Source organism: Schistocerca americana, chromosome 5 (assembly GCF_021461395.2).
Source record: "Schistocerca americana isolate TAMUIC-IGC-003095 chromosome 5, iqSchAmer2.1, whole genome shotgun sequence".
NCBI lineage: Eukaryota > Metazoa > Arthropoda > Insecta > Orthoptera > Acrididae > Schistocerca > Schistocerca americana.
The window spans coordinates 513,532,651-513,559,808 of record NC_060123.1 but is presented as its reverse complement, the minus strand read 5'-3'; the positions used below and the strand labels follow the sequence as shown (position 1 = coordinate 513,559,808).

Genomic DNA, 27,158 nt, shown 5'->3' with positions numbered 1-27,158 from the left:
CTCTGTGGTTTTAATTCACAAATTTAAGGTAGGTACTATTTAATGATGTTGGGATTATTACTCCGAGATCACAATAAACTTATTAGTTAACTCATCGTGAGTTGTAAGGGAAGACCTGTAATAATTACTTGAGAGAAGGTGACCTCCTTAGCCAAGATTGCCTGTAAATAATCTTTATGGTCGATTATCGATTTCAGTAAGCATGATTACCACCTTCAGATCTGTGAGTACATTCATACAACATGAAAATATGCAGTCATAAAATGCAGACATAAAAATAGGAGGTGCATTTTAATAGCAAAAAGGTTATTGCATGTCTCCTATACCAGCCGTGCAAGTGCTCTTTCTAAAACATTGCCAGGTGTGTAAGGGACAAGATGAACGATGCAGCAGCAAATCAGGGTCAAAAGCAAAATTTATAGAATAATTCACCAAATGCTCATGTCTAATACCACACACTACCGTGTAATTCATTGTAGTCATGGCACCGGTAGACTGGCAGGAAAATTGACAGCTAGCACTGATAAAGTGTCACTAGTATATCATGTACTTCTTACTTAAAATTATTTATGCATTTTACTTAGAGCACCATCCCTGTTACATGTCAACAAAAGATTCCTAAATACCTTTTTAAAAGTTATTGTAAAGTACTTACTAAAACTGATACTAAAAATTATTCTTATAATTTTCTGAAAGAATACAGTTGTATCTGATTGTATGTTACCTGTGTACAAGAACATTGTACTCAATAATAGCATGTAATAATATGCCATCTAGCACAGTACAAAGCAAAATACATTAATTAGTGAGCAAGGTGGCGCACTGGTTAGCACACTGGACTCACATTCAGGAGGATGACGGTTCAGTCCCGCGTCTGGCCATCCTGATTTAGGTTTTCTATGATTTCCATAAATCGCTCCAGGTAAATACCGCGATGGTTCCTTCCCCATCCTCCCCTAATCTGATGAGACCTATGACCTCGCTGTCTGGTCTTGTCCCCCAAAAACAACCCAACCCCCAACATTAATGGTCTAAGATCATTGTACTCGATAATACTGTGAAAGCTAAAATCTAGATTGAACACAGGAAATTTACAGAAATGCACAGTCAAATGGCAGTGTATTCCTCTTGCCTCACAAGCCAGATGGCGGGGTAGGGTTGGGAGTACACCGTCCTCCACAGCTACGCCCAACGTCGTGTGCCTCCCTTCCCATTGTCCTTCGCAGCCTCACTACACAACAACAGTGTGGCATTTCGGGGTGGGAGGGGGTGGGGGGGAGAATATGCTGGTGTAAGCTGTCGCCAGCACAGCAGGTGGCAGAGACGTTGCGAGAAAATCGATAGCAGGCGCAAACAATGCACCTATCAGGAGCGAGGACAAAATACAGAGTCGCAGGCAACATGCCACAAACATCCTCTCGACTGTCAGTCCGCCACTTACTGGAAGCCTCAGTCTAGTTACACCCAGTCAGTCATCCAGTGAGTCACCAAGTCTAGGCATCGGTCGCAGAGAGAGTCAGTCAGTCACTAAAGACCAGAACAGTATATCGTATCTACTCGAATAATCCGCGCATGTTTTTTCCCGAATTTTAGGACGAAAAACTGTGGTGCACAGATTATTCGAAATATTGTTGGTACTGCTCTGTCTCAAACAATACATCCCATTATACTATTGCATTGTTGCGGCCTCAGTCTGCGACGCATCAGTAGCACGTTAGAAGTGAAGTATTAACGTCTTCAGACTTGTTAATTATGGCTACAAGTTCTCGTTATCGCTTGTACACTGCTAAAGAAAAAGTGAAAATTATTGAAGAAGCCGAGAATATTGGAAACCGTGCAGCAGGAAGAAAGTACGACGTGAGTGAGAGTTGTATTCGCGACTGGCGAAAAAATAAAACGCAGCTTCAAGAAACTAATAGTAACTGCCAGGCATTTCGCGGCCAAAAAATGAAGCATCCGGACCTCGAGAAAAGGCTCTGTGGTTATGTAGATGAGAAGCGACAATACGGATGCGCAGTGACGAGTGAAATGTGCCAACTTAAAGCATTGTCTTCAGCCAAAGAAATAGGCATTACCAGTTTCAAAGCTAGCTGGGGCTGACTATCAAGATTTTTCAGCTGAAATGGTTTAGGATTCCAGAGGAAAACTATTATCGCTTAGCGGCTTCCGGGCAATTACGAGGAAAAAATAGTGAATTTTCATCATTATGTGATAAATCTGTGCCGTAAACAGTCGTATATATTATCGCCAATTGGTAATGCGGATAAAAACCAGTCATTTTGAGATGCCGCTCGACAACACAGTGAACAGGAAAGGAGAATCCAGCATCATGATACGGACTGGTGGCAGTGAGAAACAAAGATGTACAGTGATGTTGTGTGTAACTGGCAATGGACAAAAGCTACCACCTTACGTGATATTGAAAAGGAAAGCTATTCCGAAAATATCATTACAAGGCATACCGGTATTAATGAGAGTGAATCCGAAAGGGTGGATGGACAATGAACTTATAATTGACTGGGTGACACATGTTTGGAACGTCGTCCTGGTGCATTACTGAATTTATGCAATATGCTGGCCCTGGACAGCTTCCGCGGACATACAACTAAGGGAGTGAAAGACAAATTACAAAAAGGGAAAACTGACTTGGTCACTATCCCTGGAGGCCTAACATCCATCCTACAACCACTAGATGTGTGTATAAATCAGCCATTCAAAGCTGCACTTAAACAGCGATATATGCAATGGATGGTTGATGAAAACTATAAGTTCACACCTAGTGGAAAAATCAAATGGCCGGACTTGTCCCAGATTTGTGAATGGGTGAAAAGTGCATGGAACTCCATTCCGCAACCACTGGTGGAGAAATCCTTCAAAAAATGTGGAATCTCACAAATTCACTGGATGGAACTGAGGATGATCCTCTATGGGAAGATGGTGAAGACGACAATGATTCTCCCGCTAGTGATGACGACAAAAGTGATGAATAGAGCAGTAAGAGAGGAAACGTACCAGTATTGACTAAAATATTTTATTGCACATACCGTATTAACAAATTCTTGAACAAGATAATTCACATTTCTTGTTTTGCTATTGTAGGTACGCGTAGATCCCAGCTGGTGGTGATAATGTTCCCCAGCCGCCTGCCTGTCTAATGGGCCAGCCAGCCAGCTGCATGCCGCTGGCCAACCGCCTTCCGGCTGGCCAGCTGCATGCCGCTGAATCGACTGCGTTTTAATGATGTATCAACATGTACAGCAGCGATGCTTCAAACCAGTAGTTATTATATATACTTTTGAACACATCATAACATTGGAACAATTTATTTTTGTAAATAAAACAAATTTTAAAAAATAATTTTTTTCCCCTTGCTCAATATTGGGGTGCGCGGATTATTCGAGGGCGTGGATTATTTGAGTATATACGGTACTTAGCGGGACTTTTACTTCACCAGCAGTGAGGCTAACGTGGACTACTACAGGTGATCTTGTACCAGCACACTTGGACTATCTTAAGGTAAGTAACTTCTTGTTCTGGTTAATAAAGAACCCTGTTAATATAAGAATGCAGTCGTGTTATAGAAAGAGGATACTGGCCATCAACAACATCCTCTCCTTGATTCTCATGGTGCAAGCCTACAGTGACAACGAGGTGACACAAAACTTTTGCTAGAGAAAGAGCAAGAGCTCAAAAGCTAGTGAAAATAATGTATTCTGTTGAATGTTTCTAAGTGCCACACATAAGTCAGTTATAGGTGAATGACTGCCTTTCCTTCATTTTATGTATTATTCCATCCTGGAATTTCCATTGTTGTTTGAAAAGTAAATAGTTTTACGAACATAGAAATTGTTTTACTACAATCACTACAGTCCCAGACTATTTTATCATTTTATTTACATGTAACCTATTTTTTACAAAGTAAAATTTCTACCTTTGTTCATGAGATCATTTATGTCCGACCGTCCTTCAGCAGTTATAAGGGATGATGGAGGTGGTAAAATGTTCATTCCTTTTGCTGATGTGTTTCCACCTGCAAGTGAAGTTCCATATGAATGCGAATTACAATAAAACCGAAATTCACTTGAAAAGAATGACAAACATGGAAAAAGAAATATTGAATAGTACTTACATTCAGGAGTTGAAATTCCAAGTACTAATAGTACACACACATAGAAGTAGAAAGGAAAAAGTCTATCCTAGCATTCAAAATAGCCTCATCCTCAGGGTGGAGAGGAGAGTTTGGAAGGTTAGAAATGACTGGCACATTACTTACACCCTAGGTAATTTAGAACTGTTCATTAACTCTGTTTTTGTATAAGTTTATTCACAAATTAAACAAAGTAGCTCTATAGTTCAATTTCTGCATTCCTCAAACCAAATTCAAATAGCAAAATAAGATATATGTATAGTGCGTTCAGATTTGAAGTGAACCCGTTCCATCAAAGGAAATTTTGAGAGAAAGGTAAGAGGTACTGCACACAAGTAAATAGAAAGGGGCTTTTAAAAAAGAGCAGTAGAAATACTTGACAAGCAACTAGGAGAGTATCAGGCTGGATTTAGGAAGGGAAGGTCATGTGCAGAACAAATATTAAACTTAATGAACATAATAGAAATGAGGAATATCAGGAACTTAAAATATGTAATTACTTTTGTGGATTTTGAAAAAGCCCACAATTCAATTGACAGAAATACACTGCTTGATATCTTAAAAGAATTGGAACTTGATACTAAAGCAACTGAAATAATTAAAGCAACTTTGACACATACAGAATTGAAAGTAAAATTTAAGGGAAAGCTCTCAAAATCGTTTGACATAAAGTCAGGTGTCTGACAGGGAGATGGTTTGTCATCTCCACTTTTCAATTGTGTGTTAGAGAAAGTAGTTCGAGAATTGAGGAAGGCTATCAATACTAAAGGGATTCAACTAGGAAGAAATCTAAACAAGATCACTGTCGACTGTTTAGCCTTTGCAGGTGACATGGCATTGATTACAGATTTGCTAGATATTGCCCAAGAACAAATAAGAGAACTGCAAAAACAAGCAGCCAAAGTAGGACTACAAATATCCTTTGAAGAAAAAAAAAAGTTCATGACAAACATCAGTGACTCTCCTCAAAATATTTCAGTTGACAACAATACAATACACAAAACATATTCCTATAAATACCTAGGAGAGTGCATTACATACAATGCAAAAGAAAAGACAGCTATATAAACTAGAGTGCACAAAATTGAAAGAGTGTTTCATATGACCAAAAATGTTTATAACAAAAAATCCTTGTCCTGGAACATGAAATTAAGACACTATCAAACAGTGGCCAGACCTGAAGCTCTGTATGCGGCAGAAACACTTAAACTAACAAGAAATGGAGATCTTGAGAGACTAGAGAAGGTCAAAAGAAGAGTTTTAAGGAAAATACGGAGAGCTTAAGAAACGATAATGCTGAATACAGGATAAGACCAAACAGAGAGCTATACTTGTAAACTGAAAAACTAACTAATGTAATGAGGAAGAGAAGACTACAGCTTTTTGGACATATATTCAGAATGGATAACAACAGACTAACCAAGCAGATACTCACATTACTCAATAGCTACAAATCCAAGCCAGCATGGTTCACAGAGGATGAAAACGACATGGAAAATGCTGGAATTAAAATAGACACAATAGAAAACAGAACACATTTCAGAAAGGCAGTTCAAAATGCAGAATTTCAGGAGAGAAAGAAAACAATTAGACAAAAGTGGACTCAAGAAGAAAGGGGACACCACTCTAAAAGGATGAAGGAAATTCAGAAACTAAGGAAATCTAATACAATGAAGAGCAGCCAAAGTTGATTCATCGTACCTACCAAAAGGGTTATTCAAAAGAAAAAGAAGAAGAAGAAGAAGAAGAAGAAGAAGAAGAAGAAAGAAAGAAAGACCTATTTTTGAAGAAAATCAGGATTGCAGAACAATCACCGGAAGCAGTTAAAACACAGTATATAAGGGAGGGGGCAGTTGATTGAGCTACAGAATAAGAATACTGAACCTGTAAAAGTAGTTCTAGAGTGTTGGCTGACAAGTGCTGGAAATCTTAAAATATTGGAAATGTTACTCGGATCATAGGGAAATGGATCACAAGATATATCATGAATGCTAGAGCAAATCTAAAAGATTCACATGAAAGGTATAGGAAACAGCCAAAATCAAACAATGGAAAACCCAGGATGGAATGTAACAATACACTCACTAACAAAGGGCGAGGTCAGGAGGGTTACGAGAATGTAGGGAGAGTTGCAGAGAGAGTTCCCACCTGCACAATTCAGAAAAGCTGGTATTGGTGGGATGGATCCAGGCTATCAAGCAGCCACTGAAATGAAGAATGTCATACTGGGTGACATGGTCAGCAATGGGGTGGTCCAGCTGTTTCTTGGCCACAGTTGTCAGGGGCCATTCATGTAGACAGATAGCTTGTTGTTTGTCATGCCCACATAGAATGTAGCACAGTGGTTGCAGCTTAGCCTGTAGATCACATGCCCAGTTTCACAGGCAGCCCTGGCTTTGATGGTATAGGTGATGCTGGTGACTGGACTGAAGAAGGTGGTGGTGGTGGGAGGACGTAATGGACAGGTCTTGCATCTAGGTCTATTACAGGTCATGAGCCTTGAAACAAGGGGTTTGCAGCGGAGGTTGTATAGGGATGGATGAGGATATTGCGAAAGTTTGGTGGGTGTCAGAATACCACTGTGTGAGGGGTGGGAAGGATAGTGGGTAGGACATTCCTCCCACTGCCCACCGAACTTACACAATATCCTCATCAATTCTTGCACAACCACTGCTCCCAACCCCTTGCCTCTAGGCTCGTATCCCTTTAATACACCTAGATGCAGCAAGACCAATCCCATACATCCTTCCACCACCACCTATTCCATTCTGGTTAAAAGCATCACCTATCTTGTCAAGGACAAGTCTACCTGTGAAACCAGTCATGTGATGTACAAGCTAATCTGCAACCACTTTACTGCATTCTACATGGGCTTGATAACCAACAAGGTGGGAACTCTTCCTGCAATATATTCTACCTTCCCATAATCCTCCTGACCTCAACCCTCGTTAGTCATTGCCTACCCGTCTAGCCCCTTCCCTGTTCCCATTCCAGCACTGCACAGCCCTCTGTTCCATCAATGCACCCACAGTCTTTCTACTTCTCTTTTCTTCCACTACCTCCTCTCCCCCTTTCTCTCCACCTAACCTCCCGACTGCACCTAGCTGCTCTACCCTCTCTCCACCTTATCCCTGTATGCTTCCAGAAGCAGCACTTTACCATCCCCCACCCCCACCCTACTATCTCTCCCCCTCCCCACCCCACCCTCCTCCTCACCCCCATAAGTGGAAAGCTCACTTTCTGACAGTCTTTTTGTTGTGCCTCTCTGTGACTGAGCATCTCCACTATAGGGTGCGTAGCAACTATGCTTTTCATAAAAATGTAGTAGCCAAGGAGACTGAGAAATGTACAGCCCTAAGAAGAAAGAATACATCAAGATGATAAGGCAGCTCGTATAAACTGCAGTACAAATTGTAATGGGACATCCTCCTCTAGCATTACTTTACCTCAACAGTAGTTGACGATATCAATATTATTATTATTATTATTATTATTTTCCGAATTTAGGACAGGTCAATATCATCTCAGTTGCTTTTTTGAAAACCTTCATATAATTTTATACACATTATGTTATATTTCAACCAAAAATTTATGAAAAGGAATTACTTTATAAAATATTTTAGTTTCGATGTTATAATCGATAAATACTAGTTCTGAATGTACAGTTAAATTTTTTTTTTTTTTTTTTTTTTAAACATTTGAAATTATGAATTATTTCCAAACTTAACAATAGAGCAGGCGTGCTGCGCGCCATTTTTCATAACATGAGCGGGCGCGCAGCACACTTTGTACACATTAAAAGAATAGGTTTTCTTATGTTACCAAGGTAAGTCAAGTATGATCAAAATTACAGTTTAATCTTAGTTTATTTAAACAAGGAGAAAATAAACTTCCATAATATGAGCTAAACTACTGTTTTATTAATAAATAACGTAATAAATTTTCACTATAACTCTATGTTGCCATGGACAGGTGTTAAAGAGACAGTACTGACGCATTCAAAGCATTAAGCAGAGAAGTTGCATCAGGTCTCTGTCATCTGCTTATTCAGTCACTAATTATCTCATAGACAACTGCCTCGATGTGGGATTATGTTGCTAGTTCATAACTAGAGTAATTTTTTTGAACTGATGGTAAATTTTTTCTCGCCAAGCACGCTTTGTGTTTTATATTACTGCTGCTCACTTGGTCATATGACAACACAATTTATCGCTGTGTTACCTGAAGAAATACTGAAGGAACAGGTATAGGCTTGCATTTGTGAAACAAAAATGGAACCACACAAAATCATTTTATTTTTGGTTGGCATACTTTGTACACAGGCACGCTCGCTCGAGCGTCAAAATTTCTATTATTAATTACGCAATCCTGTACTCTTTACTATGTTTATTTCTGTATCCATTTATGAAATAATAATTGAAATTGATAATGTGCCAAAAACTTGTAGGAATTCATTTCTTAAAAAAAAATTGTAAACCCTTGGGCACACTGTTACTTCCATAGAATGAGGGAGTTGTAAGTTTGCCTCTGATGTTATTGGATGTATTTTTGTGTAGTAGGTGTGAACAACGTAATTTCGGATTTGTTAATGTAAAAAATTGAAATACTGTGTGATATACTGAAATGGGAGAAAATCAGTGGAAAATACATTCACATAAAAAACTTCTGCAACAACAATCTTCCAATTTATGTAATACAAACCACCCATGAGGCCCTTATGTTAGATTTTCAGCTTGAAAAATCAGATCCTTAACCAAGAAGAACTGGAGACATCTCAACATGACAAGCTAAGTAAACTTGAAAGTTTATTGTAATCTCCACTCCTCTCAAATCTTCATAAAATATTTTGCTTATTAATTACTTGGGCTGGGCATTGTTTAATGTGGGCAATAGATGGAAGAAGGGAGGAGGGGGGAGATAACAAGATACATCAGAATATGCTAGAAGCAATGACATCAACTCCAATGAACAGAAGATAAACAGAAACAGCATTGCGGAATAACAAGTCCTTAAGTCCAGACCAAAAATCCAAGACATAGCAAATTCAGAACCAAGCCATACAATAACACAGAGAAATCACAACTGACTGTGGAGCTATTTTGCTTCTGGGTTTAAAGGGCACAATCAGTGACCACACACACTTGGAAGCCTGCCCCTTACCACAGAAACAGGTCCTCTTCACAAAGCTTTGTGGAAGTGACTGTCTTTCTTAAGATAGATCTTGCTGATGTATATTCGCTGATCTCACTAGATGACGAATCGTTATGTATTATGGTCATCAGCTGTCGCTTTGGCTTATACAAATACAAGCACTTGCCCCATTGATCTCTTCCACGCCGGTAATCTTCCAGACATATCTGGAACAGTTAACCATGTCCATCTCTGCTTGTACTATCTCAGTGACTTAATTGTCAAGGCACTATGTGTCACAACCATGTGGGCAATCTTTCTACCCTCTTTACTACATTACATGATGCAGGCCTCAAGTGTCGCACGCACACACGGCAGTTTTTCCAGGAGCAAGTGGACACTTGGTCAACAAACAAGGGGGCCAGTCCACTGACCACAACTTCCTGCCATTGACACTCTACCCTATCCCAAAAACTCTCATGAGCTGCAAGCTTTTTTGGGAAAGGTGAATTATTTTTCTATGTTTGTTCCACATACAGCCCACATTATGCATCTGCTCAACTAGTTGTGAAGGAAGGACATTTAGCACAGGTGGACAGCTACTTGTGAGCTTGCTTTCACAACTTGTTTTACATTGTTAGCTATAAAAGAGCCATAGTAGATTTTTGTTTCTTACAAGTGCTCTATAGATGTTGAGCAATATTCTAGAGTGCCCTACGACACACAACATAATGCTCTAATTACTTTTAGAGCTTTCTCACAGTGCTGTTGTTTATGACTAGAATGTTAAGAATATTTTAATATGCAATTGTGACAATTTGTACCACTTCTATGAAAAATGAAAGAGGAAGTTCTGTGTGTTAACATTATAAGAAACACATTTGTAAATTTTGTGATATAAAACCAATATTGATAATAAATCTTATGACACACACTTTCTTTACAGCTTCCTAGTAGAAGTGAACTAAGTTCAGTACATAGTTAAATTTCATCCTCTGAAACACTAACTGTAATGAGTCAGAGGATATAATATTGCATAACAGTCGATTTAAGCACTTACTCATTTAGTACACACAAAAGCATCATGAAGATACTCTGCGACTCTAGTGGCAGATGCTGCAAGAGAGGCTTCTGCATCAAGGTCTACTTTACTTTTAAAATTCTGAGAGCATACGTTCTTAGAAGAGGCAAACAATTTATTGCTTTCTCCTACGTACATCTTGTGAAACAACCATGAAGGCAAAATCAGAGATTAAAACCCACTTGAAGGCTTCCCAGCAGTCGCTCTTCCCACTGACCATTTGTGACTGGAAGAAGGAAAATGATAAATACTCTCTGCCAAACACCCTATGTTGGCTTGCAGAGTATAGATGCAGATGTAGGTAGGTTCTATTGAGAAAAAGCCAGACATGCTGCACTGCTGTTGAAACTGCTCGTCATTGTATAAAGTTTTAGTCTTCAGTTTCTTATTTTAAGGTTTATTTGTGTTAATATTTGCTGTAAAAGTAACTTATTAGTGACTTTTCATTCATCTCAGTCTTTGCTTCTGTGTTATTGACTCTAGTGGTTGTTATTCACGGGTGTGCTTACATCGTTCATCCAAGTGTCACACCTCAGTAGTGTGTTTAAATTTTGTGGTATGCGGTTGCATCTGTAGCGGTTATAAAGCTAAGTACTGTCAAAGTTGTTTGTGCACTGTATTAGAAAATTAAACTTAGTAGTTTTCAATTGTTCATCCAAATATTAGCAGCGTTTTTACAAGAGTTTTCTGTGCGTCAAAGTTATTTAGTAAATTTTGTGCAATAGTTTTCAGCTGACATTTCTTAATTGTTTCTAGTGAAATATTTCAGTAAAATTTTCATTCGCTGTTTTAAGTTAGTTGAGTGTTCCAGTGGCCACTTGAATTTTTGGTTTTAGCTAATAAATTTTGTGAAGTTTTGTTAGTTTGGTATTAGTAGTTGTTTATTAGTATTGATAAAAGTTATTGCTTTCTTATTAGACAGAGAATTTCAAGATCACTATTGTTAGTTCTGTAAATAGTTCTACTGGTGTAATTTAACTTAAGTAATGTAGATGTTTAGTTTTTTTTTTAGTAACTGTAAAATTTTATCACAAGTGAGAAGCGTGGGCTTTGTCGTAGGTTTGTGAGTAGTGGGTTATGGTTTGGGATTTGTTCAAAGTATTTTCATTGGGGGAAATGCAGTGGGAAAGCCAGTTGGCATTCTAGTGAGATTCTCTCCTGGGAATGCAGAATCTGAAGTAGAATTAAACTGATAGAGGAGCAGGAGAGTAAGATCGGTGCCTCTTCAGGTGCAGTTACAATACGCAAAGGAGGGGCTAGGTAGGTTGAGGAAAGTGAAGGGTGCTGGGTAATGGGAACTGGCAGTTGGCAAGAACGCAGTTAGGAGGAGGACGTGGAAGTGGTGGTATTCAGACAGTTGTATTTTGCATTTATGCAATAGGTTTGGCCAACTGTCAGAGATGAGTGGAGAGTAGCCTCTTGAAGGTGTAGATGTAGGTGTAGGAAACGTGCAGCAGTCCTCAGCAGTTAGGAGGTCTAAGTCAGTTGCAAAGTCTAACAGAAAGAAGAAGGCTCTGCTGCTAGGTAGTTCGCACAGTAGAGCCAGCAGTTAGAGGAAGTGTTGGAGAGTGAGTACCAGGTCATCAGCATTGTGAAGCCTAGTGCAGGTGACTGACAGAATAGGGGAGTTACGTAGGAATTTTACAACAGAGGATCAGGTAGTGGCTGTGGGTGGAGTGGGGATTAGTCTTGATAGGGACTGGGAATATGATGATGGTGATGATGTGGTAAAGATAGCAACTCAAACTGGTGCGACTAAACTGTTTCAGTGTCATGATCAGCCTCATCTTAATGCCTGTTAGGCTTGTTAACATGGGACTGGAGAAGACACTGATGGCAGAGGCATGGGTCACATTGCAGTGGTGTCAGTTGAGACTATCAGTTGACTGGGTTTCACTAGGCATGGCCTGCACCTCAATAGGTATAGGAAGGGGAGGCTGGCAAAGCTTATAGGTGACAGTGTAGTGGGTGGTGGTGGGATCACTCATGGAAAAATTCCTGTAGTAGTTGGTGTTAGAGCTGCACCTTTTTTAGATTGAAGTCAGCTGATATGTATAACTAACTAAGGAATCACCTTAAGTGGATGTCAGGTTCCCAAGTAGAGAAGGAATCAGCAGATTTCATCCAAATATAAGAGGTACTACAGGTAAATTTAGTGAACTGCTTACAGATGTTGACTCGGAAATTATTGGTATATCGGAGCACCACTTAAATAATTTGACAATTCAGAGGTTTCCTTTACCAGGATACAGATTAGCAGGCTGTTTTTCAAGGAGTTTCTTGTGGGGTGGGGGAGTGGCTATGTACGTAAAAAACAGTACTCCATTTGAGATGTATCACGGCACAGCACTGAACAGATATTTGAATGTTATGCAGGGGCAGTTGAATTTATGGAAACTAAACTTCTAATTGTTGTTGTTTATAGATCCCCCAACTGTGACTTCAGAGCATTTCTGCTCAAGCTAGAGAGGGGTCTTGGTTCACATTATAGGAACTTTCAAAAATTAGTTACATGTGGTGACTTCAGTATTAATTTTTTATATGATTGTGCACGAAAAAGGATGTTGGTAGATCTCCTAAACTCATGTGATCTGATGCAGACTGTTTTTTCCAACTATGGTGCAGGGGAACAGTAGCACAGCCATAAACAATATTTTTATTCTTTCTTCATTACTAGATGGGCATTCTGTTAGTAAAAGGGTGAATGGCCTTTCAGTCCATGATGCACAAATTTTAACACTAAAAGGGTTTTGTACTCAAACAAATGTCACATATAATTAGAAACTATGTAGGAAAGCTAATCCAACAGCAATAGAGAGTTTTTTAAACTTCATTAAGGAACAAGAGTGGCAGGACGTTTATAGTGCCAATAACATAGATGACAAATATAATGCTTTCCTTGACATATTTCTCATGCTCTTTGAGGGTTGCTTTCCATTAGAACATTCTAAATGGGGTACTAGCAGTAAAACACAGCCTGGGTCGCTGACTAGTGGGATAAGGATATCATGTAGAACAAAGCGGGAATTATATCAAAATATTAGAAGTAGGCTAGTCACAATTGAGCTACAGTAGCCCATTACGAACATTACTGTAAGGTGCTTAAAAATTTTATTAGGAAAGCAAAGAGTATGTGGTATGCAAATAGAATAGCTAATTCACAGGATAAAATTAAAACCGTATGGTCAGTTGTGAAGGAAGTGTCTGGTCAGCAGCACAAGGTCGACGATATTAAGTCAGTTTTCAGTAAAAATATTTCTGTTACTGATAAGTCAGATATACGTAAAGCATTTAACAATCATTTTCTGAGCACTGCTGGTGAATTAAATAAAAAATTAGTTTCTACAAGGAATCAAATAACTCTCTTGGCAAATGCCATTCCGAGATTGATGTCCGAAATACTTGTCTGTGATTCTGACAAGGGGGACACTGAGTCAATAATTAAATCACTGAAGACAGGACTCTCATGGATATGATGGAGTGCCTAGCAGATTATTAAAGTACTGTGCTGCACATGTTAGCCCTGTATTTAGCTATATTTGTAATTTTTCCTTTAGGATGGTCAGTTTCCTGAACGATTAAAGTACTCAGTTGTGAAGCTGCTTTAAAAAAAAAGGGAGAAAGGGATAAAGTAGACAATTTTAGAACTATTTCTATGCCATCAGTGTTTACTAAAGTTATTGAAAAGGCTGTGTGTGCAAGGATAACTAATCATTTTATATCACATAATTTGCTACTGAATGTACAGTTCGGCTTTAGAAGTCATTTAACAACTGAAAATAGCATATTTTCTTTTCTTTGTGAGGTACTGGATGGATTAAACAAAAGGTTTCAAATGCTAGGCATATTTTTTTATTTAACTAAGGGCTTTGATTGTGTTGATCATGATATAATGCTCCAGAAGTTGAAGAATTACAAAATATGGGGAGCAGCCCAAATCACCACCTACTTCAACAACAGACAGCAAAAGGTCATTATTCTCACTGTTGAGAATGACTGTGATGTGGGGTCTGAGTGGGGTACTGTCAATTGGGGGTGCCCAGGGATTGGTGGTGGGGCCACTCCTGTTTCTTATCTATATGAATGATATGCCCTCTACTATTACATGTAATTGTAAACTATTTCTGTTAGCTGATGACACTAGCTTGGTAGTAAAGGACGTTGCGTGCGACATTGGCTCGATTTCAAATACTGCAGTTCATGACAAAAGTTCATGGGCTGTAGAAAATAAACTAACGCTAAATCTCAGTAAGATTCAGTTTTTACAGTTTCTAACACACAATGGAATTTAGTCGAATTAAGTCGGGTGATGCTCAGGGAATTAGATTAGGAAATGACACACTTAAAGTAGTAAAGGAGTTTTGCTATTTGAGGAGCAAAATAACTGATGATGGTCGAAGTAGAGACGATATAAAATGTAGACTGGCAATGGCAAGGAAAGTGTTTCTGAAGAAGAAAAATTTGTTAACATCGAGTATAGATTTAAGTGTCAGGAAGTCGTTTCTGAAAGTGTGTGTATGGAGTGTGGCCATGTATGGAAGTGAAACATGGACGATAAATAGCTTAGACAAGAAGCTTTTGAAATGTGGTGCTACAGAAGAATGCTGAAGATTGGATGGGTTGATCACATAACTAATGAGGAGGTATTGAATAGAATTGGGGAGAAGAGGAGCTTGTGGCACAACTTGACTAGAAGAAGGGATTGGTTGGTAGGACATGTTCTGAGGCATCAAGGGATCACCAATTTAGTATTGGAGGGCAGTGTGGAGGGTAAAAATCGTAGAGGGAGACCAAGAGATGAATACACTAAGCAGATTCAGAAGGATGTAGGCTGCAGTAGGTACTGGGAGATGAAGAAGCTTGCACAGGATAGAGTAGCATGGAGAGTTGCATCAAACCAGTCTCAGGACTGAAGACGACAACAACAACAACAACAACAACAACAACAACAACAACACCACACAATTCAACAGAACCCGATGTTAATTTCACAGAATGATTAGTGAAACTGAACAGTTCAGCTTGTTCAAAGACTTAATGTTGCCATTTTTAGTATTCGAACGGTATCTGAAGTAAGTGATCGTTCGACATGAAAATTAGTCTACTTTGCTTATTTTCATTCACTTATGTCATACGGTATTATATTTTGGGGTAACTTTGCCCATTCTAAAAGGACATTTCTGGCTCAGGAATGGGCAGTTCGGGCAATAAGTTGTGTAAGTTCACGAACCTCTTGTCGACCCCTTTTGACTAGTCTCACTATTTTGACATTGGCCTCTCAATATATGTATTCTTTACTGTCGTTTCTTGTTAACAATATTAGCTTATTCCCAAGAATTAACAGCTTTCACTCAGTTAATACACAGCAGAAATCCAATCTGCATTTGGATTGCACTTCCTTAACTTTTGTGCTGAGAGATGTGCAGTATACTGCTGCTTCCATTTTCAATAAGCTACCAGAAGAATTCAAAAATCTTGGCAGTAATCCAAGCGCTTTCAAATCTAAACTGAAGAATTTGCTCATGGGTCACTCATTCTATTCTGTTGAGGAGTTCCTTGAAAAATCAACCTGATTCTTATGTTATATTGTTGATTGTGTTTACTTAAACTTATGATTTGACTTTTTTTGGGTTCATAAACATTTTATTTTTTATTGGTTATTACTTTTATGTTGCAATTTCATGCAGTGACATGTTCTATGGCCTTTGAGATTTGCTCCTCAATTTGATCCTAAGGAACCAGACATGTAAATAAAAAATAAATAAAAATAAACATAGACTTGGTTCACGTTAATGCTGAATCCTCCACATATTTCTCCATGGTTAAGGAACACAGTTTTTGAAAAAAACACGTTCTACCATGTATATTTTATGTATTAATCATTTCATTTACAAGATGATTCATCACTCCCACAGCTGTAACAAGTGTCCTGTCCAGTACCTTATAAATAACATAAATAAAAAGTAATTTAATTAAATTACCAGGTGACGTAAGCTGTCCATCTTCAGAGAGCATTTCGAGACCTTCTAATGAGCCACTGTCATCATTTGATGTTAATAACGTTATGTACTCTAGCTGGGTGGTATCTTCTGCTGTCATATATATGAAAAAATGATACTTTCAGTTATGTTCACTGACAAAATACCATAGATACTGAACATGCAGTTAAAAATACTTAATAATAGCCATATATACTTACCCAAAACTGGTGTATGGATTTTCAGCATATGTTGCCTTAAACTAGATTTCATTGAATAACTGCGATTACACTTTTCAATGGGGCAACAAAAAGTTGCTTTTGCTTGCTGGTCACCTTTTGAAGCATTATGTTTTTTAGCGTGAACATACAAACTACTCTTTGCTGAAAATTTCTGGCCACAATCTGGAAGCAGTAAATTCTGTACATGAATAAATGAACTGCATAAATCACAAAGTTTTTTAAAAAAAAATGTATATGCATCATGATGTTGTGTAATGTTGACATTTAATTGCAGAGGTCAGCTTTTACTAAAAAGCAATGTATTAAAATGCATGATAAAAAATGCATTAAATTTGTAAATAAATTTACCAGTTAATCCACTAGGAACAAATTTCTGTTGTTTGTTAATGTTGAAATCCATCCTCATGCACCACCAAGGTTATAACTGCTCTGCTGTTTCAGTTACTGTTGAACAATGTGATCTCACTGGCTTGTTTGACGACAGGACTGCATTTGGTTGGTGCATGGGACAAGATCTTTATTTCTGTCATACAATAACTTACAATTGGTTCATTACAAGCAGTGTTAGTCTTAATTTTACAAAACTGTGTTCTAGCCTATTCTAAACTAATAATGGAGAATCCAGAATGGAATAATGATAATATTATGAAAAGGATAGATTGCTACTCAACATATAGTGGAAACGTCGAGTCGCAAATAGGCACAACAACAGGGTCTGGTCTCGGCGGCCAGAAGATAGTAGTTATATGTGTATGAGTTGCATTTGCATGAATGTGTGTGTGTGTTTATGTTGAATAACTTGGAAGAAGGATATCTGGCTAAAAGCTTAGTTGTTTGACAGTCTTTCTGTTGTGCCTATTGGCAATTCGACATATTCGCTACATGGTGAGTAAGAATCTATCCTTTTCATAATACTGTCAAACTAATATTAATACACTACTGGCCATTAAAATTGCTACACCAAGAAGAAATGCAGATGATAAATGGGTATTCATTGGACAAATATATTATACAAGAACTGATGTGTGATTACATTTTCACGCAATTTGGGTGCATAGATCCCGAGAATTCAGTACCCAGAACAACCACCTCTGGCCGTAATAAGAGCCTTGATACGCCTGGGCATTGAGTCAAACAGAGCTTGGATGGCGTGTACAGGTACAGCTGCCCATGCAGCTTCAACACGATATCACAGTTCATCAAGAGTAGTGACTGGCGTATTGTGACGAGCCAGTTGCTCGGGCATCATTGACCAGACGTTTTCAATTGGTGAGAGATCTGGGAATGTGCTGGCCAGGGCAGCAGTCGAACATTTTCTGTATCCAGAAAGCCCCGTACAGCACCTGCAACATGCGGTCGTGCATTGTCCTGCTGAAATGTAGGGTTTCGCAGGAATCGAATGAAGGTTAGAGCCACGGATATGGCGATGACAAATACACGTTTCCAACGTGCGTTCACTGCGATGTCACCAAACATGGATGCAACCATCATGATGCTGTAAACAGAACCTGGATTCATCCGAAAAAATGACATTTTGCCATTCGTGCACCCAGGTTCGTCGTTGAGTACACCATCGCAGGCACTCCTATCTTTGATGTAGCTTCAAGGGTAACTGCAGCCATGGTCTCCAAGCTGATAGTCCATGCTGCTGCAAAAGTCATCAAACTCTTCGTGCAGATGGTTGTTGTCTTGCAAACATGCCCATCAGTTGACTCAGGGATCGAGATGTGGCTGCACGATCCGTTACAGCCATGCGGATAAGAAGCCTGTCAACTCGACTGCTAGTGATACAAGGCATTTGGGATCCAGCACGGCATTCTGTATTACCCTCCTGCCCCCACCGATTCCATATTCTGCTAACAGTCATTGGATCTCGACCAACACGAGCAGCAATGTTGCGTTACGATAAATTGCAATCGCGATAGGCTACAATCCGACCTTTATCAAAGTCGGAAACGTGATGGTACGCATTTCTCCTCCGTACACGAGGCATCACAACAACGTTTTACCAGGCAACATTGGTCAACTGCTGTTTGTGTATGAGGAATCGGTTGGAAGCTTTCCTCATGTCAGCACGTTGTAGGTGTCGCCACCGGCGCCAACCTTGTGTGAACCGGCGCCAACCTTGTGTGAATGCTCTGAAAAGCTAATCATTTGCATATCACAGCATCTTCTTCCTGTCAGTTAAATTTTTCATCTGTAGCACGTCATCGTCGTGGTGTAGCAATTTTAATGGCCAGTAGTGTATTTATAATATGGATGGAGAAAATCTATCAAGGTAGAAGGAAAATTGTTTGGCGTTCCTGCTTCTGACAAAAGGGAGGAAAAAACTGGAGTATAGGAGACTGCTAAGGCTTTTTGATACTGTAAATGCCCCCAAATTATAAGAGACATACCAGACGGGAAGATGGAGGTAAATGGACCATTTCATCCCATTAATCCTTTTGACCCTTAGACAAAAATGATAGCACATTTTCCGTATGTTGCTTCCCTTTTATGGATAATCCTCTGGTGAAATGGAGATATTGTAATGCTGTGTATGGTAAAAAAATAAACATCCACTTTAAAATACACGTGATACAAATGGTTATTATAAAAGATATGCAAAAATAATTTGCATATGGCTTGACTGCTAATGATAAATGTTTAGAAAGACAAGCTTCAGACAAGAAACAAACACAGGTGTTATTCAGGGTAGTGTATTTGTTCCAGTTCTGTTCTCTAAGTATGCCAATGACTTTCCAGGCAGTATAAGATATGTAGAAAAAGTTTACTTTGCTGACAACAGAAACTTCAGTCACTGATAAGACAGCAGAGCTCCTATTACAGAAAGCAAATGAAATCCTCAAGCATCTTTATGAATGGACACTATACAGTAAATAATCAATGAAGAAAAAGTAACCAACTAGTATGCACTTTAGGATAAAGAGTGAAAACAATTCTGTTACATTAAGCATAGATAACACATCTTCAGACTGTGTAACAAACATGAAGTTTTAATGGGAGGTAACGATTGTCAATTAACATGGAATGATCGCACAAAGACATGGGGGAAAAGCATGTTATGGGTACCGTATTTACTCGAATCTAAGCCGCACCTGAAAAATGAGACTCGAAATAAAGGAAAAAAAAATTTCCCAAATCTAAGCCGCACCTGAAATCTGAGACTCGAAATTCAAGGGGAGAGAAAAGTTTTAGGCCGCACCTCCAAATCGAAACAAAGTTGGTCCATTCTAATTGAGACACAATTTAGGTATAATGAATGACGATACAGCTACAGTAGTTTGGTTCGAGTTGTAAGCTTAGCAGTTAAACTTTACCACGTAGCCATTGCTATGCGTCAGGCGCTCCGTCCGTATTTATACGGGTACCCTTCCTTTTTCACGTGCTTCGTTTGGTTTGGATCGATTGCTTATTTTGCTTTGATCTGATAAGTGCCGTTTTCTTTGTTATAGGTGTTTACGTCACTCCAAGCTGAAAATGCGTTACTGTGCTGTGTCATACATTGTTTGTCGCATTCTGATAGTGCGTGTTTACGGCCTGTCGCCGCTCGCGGCATGGCTTGCTTTTGTGCGCGCTACCGCCGCTTACAATTAAAAAGCAAGAGAGAGGAATCATCTCATTAGCGAAACAATGGCAAAAGACTGCTATTTGTTGTTACTTACATTGCTGCTTTCTTTGATAATGATCAACAAGAACCAAATAATAGACTGCGTATGATAGAACATGTTCTGAACGAGAGTTAGGCGAAAATTTTTCCCCGTTTGAAAATCTTTGCGGCCGCTTCTTTAGTACGTCAAATTCTGCACAGAAATTAGAGTCGTCTTAGATTTAAAAATCTAGTCAGTTGCCGTGCTTCATTTCTGACTGTGTCACTATTAGGCATAAGAATAATATATAAACATGACACGATACGTATATTCTTCCGCGTTTGCTGTTGTCTGTAGTTTCGTAGTTTATTAGGCAGACAGGATTTAAATGAGATAGCAGGAAACACGAAAGAATACATGGTAAAATGTTTATATTCGTATTACTCTTATGGTGAAGAGAATACTGCATGTGATTCACATTTCATCAGGTTCCTATTAGCAACCATCTCTTCTCACAGGTAGGAAAAAATTCAGAACTTAAGAGTTGGCCATATTGACAAACATCTCAAACAGTCTTGCCAGTCGGATTTTCGTAGTACATTGAAATTCTGCTGCATTCGAAGATGAACAATTCGGAATTTGTATTATTTCATTGGATAATGTATGAAATGCAGTGGTCGAAACTCGGGGCGGAGAAAAAAAGCTCGTCTTCCATTTTTTTTTTTTTTTTTTTTTAATTTATTTACTGACGCATTGGTTTTGGCGCCAGTATTTATCTTTGTGCCTACAAAGCATGCCTGTGTAGCGCTACATATATTCGACGGCAGAAGTTAGTTGTGGTGGCACCTACCAACATTTTTCAGAACTTCCGCTTGCTTTGCACTCGATTCTAAGCCGCAGGCGGTTTTTGGATTACAAAAACCGGAAAAAAAGTGCGGCTTAGATTCGAGTAAATACGGTAGTCTCGGATTTTATCATCAGTTTATAACAGTGAATGTCTTGTGTTGGCATTCTATTCCTACATACAATCAGTTCTTAGCTATGGGATTCATTTCTGGGGATCGAAGGCACAATACATGGACAGTTTTTAAACTGGAGTAATGGGCTGTAAGAATAATAACTAGTAGTAGTAATCAGGTTCACTGTGAAGAACTCTTTAAAAAACTGGCATCAGTGCTGCACCAAGTGAGTTCATCTACCAATCTTTGGTTCCTTCATGGAAAACCTAATTAAGTTTTTTTTGTTGTAAAAATAAGACTGCACCACTTGTACTTTTCTTTGTAGTTTAAAGACCATTATCTAGATGTAGACATACACATGTCAGGATGCCTGAAGTATGCCACTAGATAATGGTGTTGTGGGCCAAAATTGTGTCTGCGAATGGGGAACAACAAATAACAGCAGACATTAGTTGACAACAAGTTTATTCCGCAACAAGGGAAAAGCTGAAAGCTGAATAATACAATACTACAAAGACTGAGCTAGAGCAACCCTTGGGATTGCAGTCGGCACAGTCCGTGTATGACAAGTCGGCAGAATCCGTGTATGACACCAAAGCTGGAGTGCAGTAAAGCAGAATCCCTGAATAGTACGGTACCAGAGTGCCAAATGGTGTAGCATTGCTTTATTAGCAGTATTGCAGTCCAATGTGAGACTGCTGGAGTGAGATGCTGCATACACTTACGATGCCCCAGGTAACATAGGGAAATATGTGACGTCGAGGAGTTGACTGCAGCACAGTACAGCGTGATAGGTGCAGTACAGTCTTACAGCTATTTCATGTAGGTACAATAGCCAGGAACTGCTATGTTACTGTGGAGACAGCTATGTGTATGGGCTGTGCCCGCCTGTCCAAGTGGCCAGTACTGCACCTGCACTAAGAAAAGATGGACTTGGATTGTATGATGTGACCTGTGACCTGTGGCCGTGAGGCAGCTTGCACCATGGTGTAGACATTGATGATACCACAGAAATCAGTCATGGCTTTAATTAAAAATGAAAGTGCAACTGGTGGCAAAATTTTCTCCAAAACAGTTACCACAGTTGTGGAACTGTCACCAAGATGTTCCAAATGCCGGACAAGAAACTATTAAGTATTTCACTACTAGTTCTAAATGTAATCGAGGAACAAGAGCCAGTTTTGATTTACATTTACCAAGGAAAAACAAAAAACAAAAATCTCAGAACTTTTTCTATCAGGGAAGATGACTGTAAAATAAATTGCCCAATGAGATAACAAATATTACTAAAATATAGGCTGACCCTTTCAGACCTCCCACATTTTGAAGGCCCACAGGAAAAAAAAAGTAGTAGATATGATGAAATCGCACCATTTACTAGAGCATTTCAAAGAATCTATACTCGAATGCCAGGCATGCCAACTGTTGCTCCCAAAATGCAGCACAAGTGAAAATGGCAATTCCACAGCAGTGTGCACAAGCAGTGGTATGGTTGGTGTAGTTAGCTGACACAAAATTGCCAACTGCTGTACAAAGAAATTGCCATATGTAGGTAGTAAGGATGTGATTCGTCTGATGTGAAAATGATTAAGGAATGCTATTGTTAAGTTTCTGGCAATTGGAAGTGTTCTGGAACATTCTGGCGGTGCATGTCTTAGTGTTTCGGAAGAGACAGTGGACGACACAATACAAGTGTTTCTCAGAAGCCTGTGTAACTCAATTCTGCAGGCATCTAGGCAACTTAATGTACCCTGAGCAACACTGCATCATGTAGTATACCAGCATCTTTATTTGTATGCTTACAAAGTGCAGTTTCTGCAACACCTGATGCTGAACATCAAACAGTGCTGACAAAAATTTGCTATGGATATTCTGCAGCCAGCTTCCTGGAAAGATGTTTATTTTCAGGTGAGGCAACCTTTTACGTACCAGAAATTGTTAATCAGCATAATGTTCAGATTTGGGCCTTGCAATATCTGCTTGCTATCAATGAACATGTTCATGATAAGTCTAACTGAATGTTTGGTGTGGGCAATGCATGACAGGATTCTTGGACCATTCTTCGCAGAAAACACAGTGAATGGGTCAGCACATTGGCCATGGAGGACATACTGCCTGGTCACCACCTTTCCCCAATGTTACCTTGCTCGATTTCTTCTTGTGCGGGTTCATGAAGGATCACATGTATGCGACCAAAGTGGATGATATTCCTTTCTCAAGACATCATATCACTGATGTGATTACAACAGTGACAGATGACATTTTACAAATAACATGGCAAGAAACTGAATACAGACTCGATATTCTTCATGCTATAAATGGTTTACATTTAGAGGTTTGCTGACAATTGTTAAATAAATTATTTGGGATGCTTTAGCATATGGAGCAATTTCATTATTATATCTACTGTATGTTTCCTCCCCATTGCAGTCACACAAGAAACAATGAACAACTGGTGTCATATTTTACATGTCTCAACAATAAGACTGTTAATATTTTTAAAAATATCGGCAATCCGATACATTGATATTTTAAAAAAATATAATTATTGGCTCTTGATATATCCAAAAAATGTATCAATAAATTTTACTGCTGGTTTTAGAGCTGTACATTTAAATATTGATTTTTGCAAATCAACAAGCTAGCAGCCTGCCTGTCCACCTTAGAGCAGGAATTGAAATGAAAATGATGTGTGCATTCACACTTGGCAATAACCACTTTGTTAACAATGTTAACTGCAGGAAAGTAGCACAATAAAAGGCGTCTGATGGGTCCGTCATTCAGTTTCGTCACATTTCGGGTTTGTCTGGAACACTACATATCGATTTCTCTGTGGTTTTATTTCTGCAAACGTCAGCGATCTAGCAGCTGTAGAGTCAAAATTGCATGGTGTAACTAAGCGTTACAGTTTCTGTTGGTAGCACTGAGTGCCAATTACGTCAGAATTGTCCCTCACATGTCTCTGCCTACTGCAATGACCAATCTTGTCATTTACACTTTTCTTCAGCACTTTCAACAAATGTTTTTGAAGAATGTCGATGTGAAGAAATGGTGCACTAGGTATGTTAAATTTTTTTTTTACATGCAACTGGTGTGCTGTTTCTTCACATTGGAAATCTTGTTATTCCATTCGCACCGCCACCCTCAGTGCAACTGGAGTTGTTCTTTTATGCCACATATACTTGCTTCACACAGTCAAAGAGAAAGACTGGATGTGATGAAAGCTCAAAAAGTAGTAAGACTCCTCAACACAGTGAAAGTACAGTGCATGGTGACTTAACCAATGTACTTTGCAGTAATATATAAATTCTCCACACTCTTTGCTCAATTCTATTGAAAACAGTTGCAACTGATAATGTAATGCTACATGTGACTTCAGCAAATTCACTATTTGTACCACCAAATTCATCACGTGCTCCAAGCCTGGGAATTTAGCACAAAATGCTTCTTGGTGTATAAAACAATGAATCCCATATAAATCATTTGTTGACAGTTGTAATTTTTTACTCTTTCATCATTAACTTAATCTTCAGATTCTTTCTCCATGGTGTTGTAATGTTGCTTCACAGCAGATTTGTGGTACCCTTTGACTGTGCAACTGTGTAGTAGGTCAAGAATCAGGGTGCCTACTCAAAGTTGGAAAAAAATTCCCTGAGGATTCCAGGTGTGAGGAGGAAGGTTGTGTCACAATGATGGTATAATATTGTCGTGTAGAAGAAGGTGTGAGTAGATGAATGACGAACACTAACTTCATTTAACGAAGGTTTATTCAGCAATTGCACATACAAGAGTGCAGAGTGAACTGCCTCCAGCCAGAACACATACAGTATATATACAGCTACAGAACATTCCAGTACAATGATTCTTGACATTTGTGGATACTTCTGGAATGTACTCAACCCAAATAAAGAAATTAAAATTGTAGAGTCCAGGTGAGTTTTGAGCTCATGACCCTCCATGCAACAGTTAAGTATCATAACCACTATACCAAGGTGCTACTCAGCTTCTTCTGCAACAATATTTGCATAATTAACACCCTTTGAAATACTAAGTATTTTAAAATTTGTGATTTATAAAACTCAATAAAATTCAATTACAATGCTAGGTTAAAAGTGCAGACTTCGCTGAAATTTTATGAAATTCCTGAAATTCCCTGAGATTTCTCTGATTTTTTTCAGGTAAAATGTAATTCTCTGAGAGTTCCAGGCTTTCCAGAAGAATCACCGCCCTGTGGACTTCTCACCCTTCTCGTATGTCATTCCCATTCATTTTTAAAGACTTGTGGTGATAGATTGTTAGCTGCCTCTTTCTGTGCAAATAGCCACTGGATCTATGACCTTCCTTTGTACCATTAACATATAATGAAGGATAAACAGCACTAACACAATGATTCTGCAGAACTTAAGAAAGTCGTGCCCACTGAAAAATGCTGCACTGCACTGCTAAATGAAACGTCGCATTGCACCAAGTACTTCCAAGAAGGACCGAGCAAAGCCAAAATGTACCAAATAGTGCCAAGAAAGTCTTAGCATCAGATCACATGCTTGCAGCACATCATGCACGTGTGCAGCTTTGCATGCTGTGGCCAAACCTGCTCCAAAAAAAACTTTAACCAAATTAAAGGCATACAGTCTGACTGCTGCTCCTATCAGTTACCTAAATATTTGGATTCTGGGTCTGCAAATCTCTCCTATGAGAGAGCCATATATAAACAGTAATATATTAACAGTACCATAACAGTGGAAGTGAAATGAAGAAGTAGTGTTTTGAGGGTTATGTACCTCAATTGGTAAAATCAGAACACATATAGGATTACTCTGTTGTCCAACTGTCTGAAACCCTGTATCCCAGGAATGGGTTGATGTGTCCAGTTGAAATTTATGTCAAATATTAATGAGTACGGTTTCTTGTCAATGTAAAAAAGTGAAGCATCTAAGTCAATGCAATCAAAAGACACAGCTATTTATATCACATATTTTGATACTTGCAAACTCATCAAAACCTACAGGGTACTTCTTGTTGACCTAGTATCATAAAATTTGGCAATAAGTGAGGTTTCATACTGCAACCAAAGGAAAGAAACCATAAAAGTGTTAATTTATAATTATAACACACAGAAAAAAAATTGTTAGCGGATATTGTCTGTCAGTCCATCTGTTAATCTGTTAAGTCTCCTTTTTCTCAGGAACAGGTAGACACATCAAGTTGAAATTCATGTCACATACTGAGGTCTCTAGTCCTTTGGTGGTGTAAAAATGTGAAGCTTCTAAGTAAGTGCAATCAAAACATACTATCATATATGTCACGTAGTTTGATACCTGCAAACTCACTCATTAAAACGTATGAGATATTTCCCCTTGACATAGAATCATGAAATTTGGCAAGAAGAAAGGTTTCACAGCACAAGTAAAGGAAAAGTCAGAAAATAGTTAATTTTATCGCATGAAAAAAATATTTCTGTTTTCATGTATTATTGCACTTCAAACTTAAAATTAAAACATTCTTGAAAGTCTTGGAATCTGTGGGACTGACGACTTGACAGTATCAATGTTCATAACAGGTAAAAATCATCATGACTGATTCCCAGAATGAATGAACTATCTAAATACATAATTAAGTTTGTACGGAACCTTCAGGGTGCAAGTCCTACTCGCACCTGGCCAATTTTCATAGCAATTCTTTCTTGCTTTTTCTTGTGCATATACAAAGCCAATTATCTGGATAAAGAGAATATTACAGTGAGCTCCAATAAATATTAAGATAACATAGTGCAATCCAAAATAAAGGACTTAGTCGAAGGGAGTTTAATATGTATATAGGGGCAAAAAGTATCATAAAAATAAACAAACAGAAAAAATGTGGAAAGGAGTGTGCTTACAAACTAAATCAAACAAAATTAAATACCTGGGCTCACCAGTCCTTTTCCTTCACCCTTCTTCCTTCCACTTCATCCCCTCTGCCAGAAGGAGGAGCAATTGACTCCAAAAGCTTGCAAACTGTAATACCTTTTTATATGTGTGTTCTCCTACCA

At 38.7% G+C, this 27,158-nt stretch overlaps 1 protein-coding gene across 2 annotated transcripts in view; it reads right to left on the bottom strand.

Moving 5' to 3' along the window:
• LOC124615535 overlaps window positions 1-27,158 on the bottom strand; it is a 147,266-nt gene that overhangs the window by 17,888 nt on the left and 102,220 nt on the right. For both annotated transcript variants that reach the window (XM_047143499.1, XM_047143500.1), the window contains exons 7-9: window positions 16,558-16,740; window positions 16,340-16,450; window positions 3,932-4,030 (exon numbers count right to left, since the gene is read on the bottom strand). In XM_047143499.1, coding sequence (XP_046999455.1) covers window positions 3,932-4,030; window positions 16,340-16,450; window positions 16,558-16,740 — 393 coding nt within the window. The remainder of the gene's footprint in view (window positions 1-3,931; window positions 4,031-16,339; window positions 16,451-16,557; window positions 16,741-27,158) is intronic.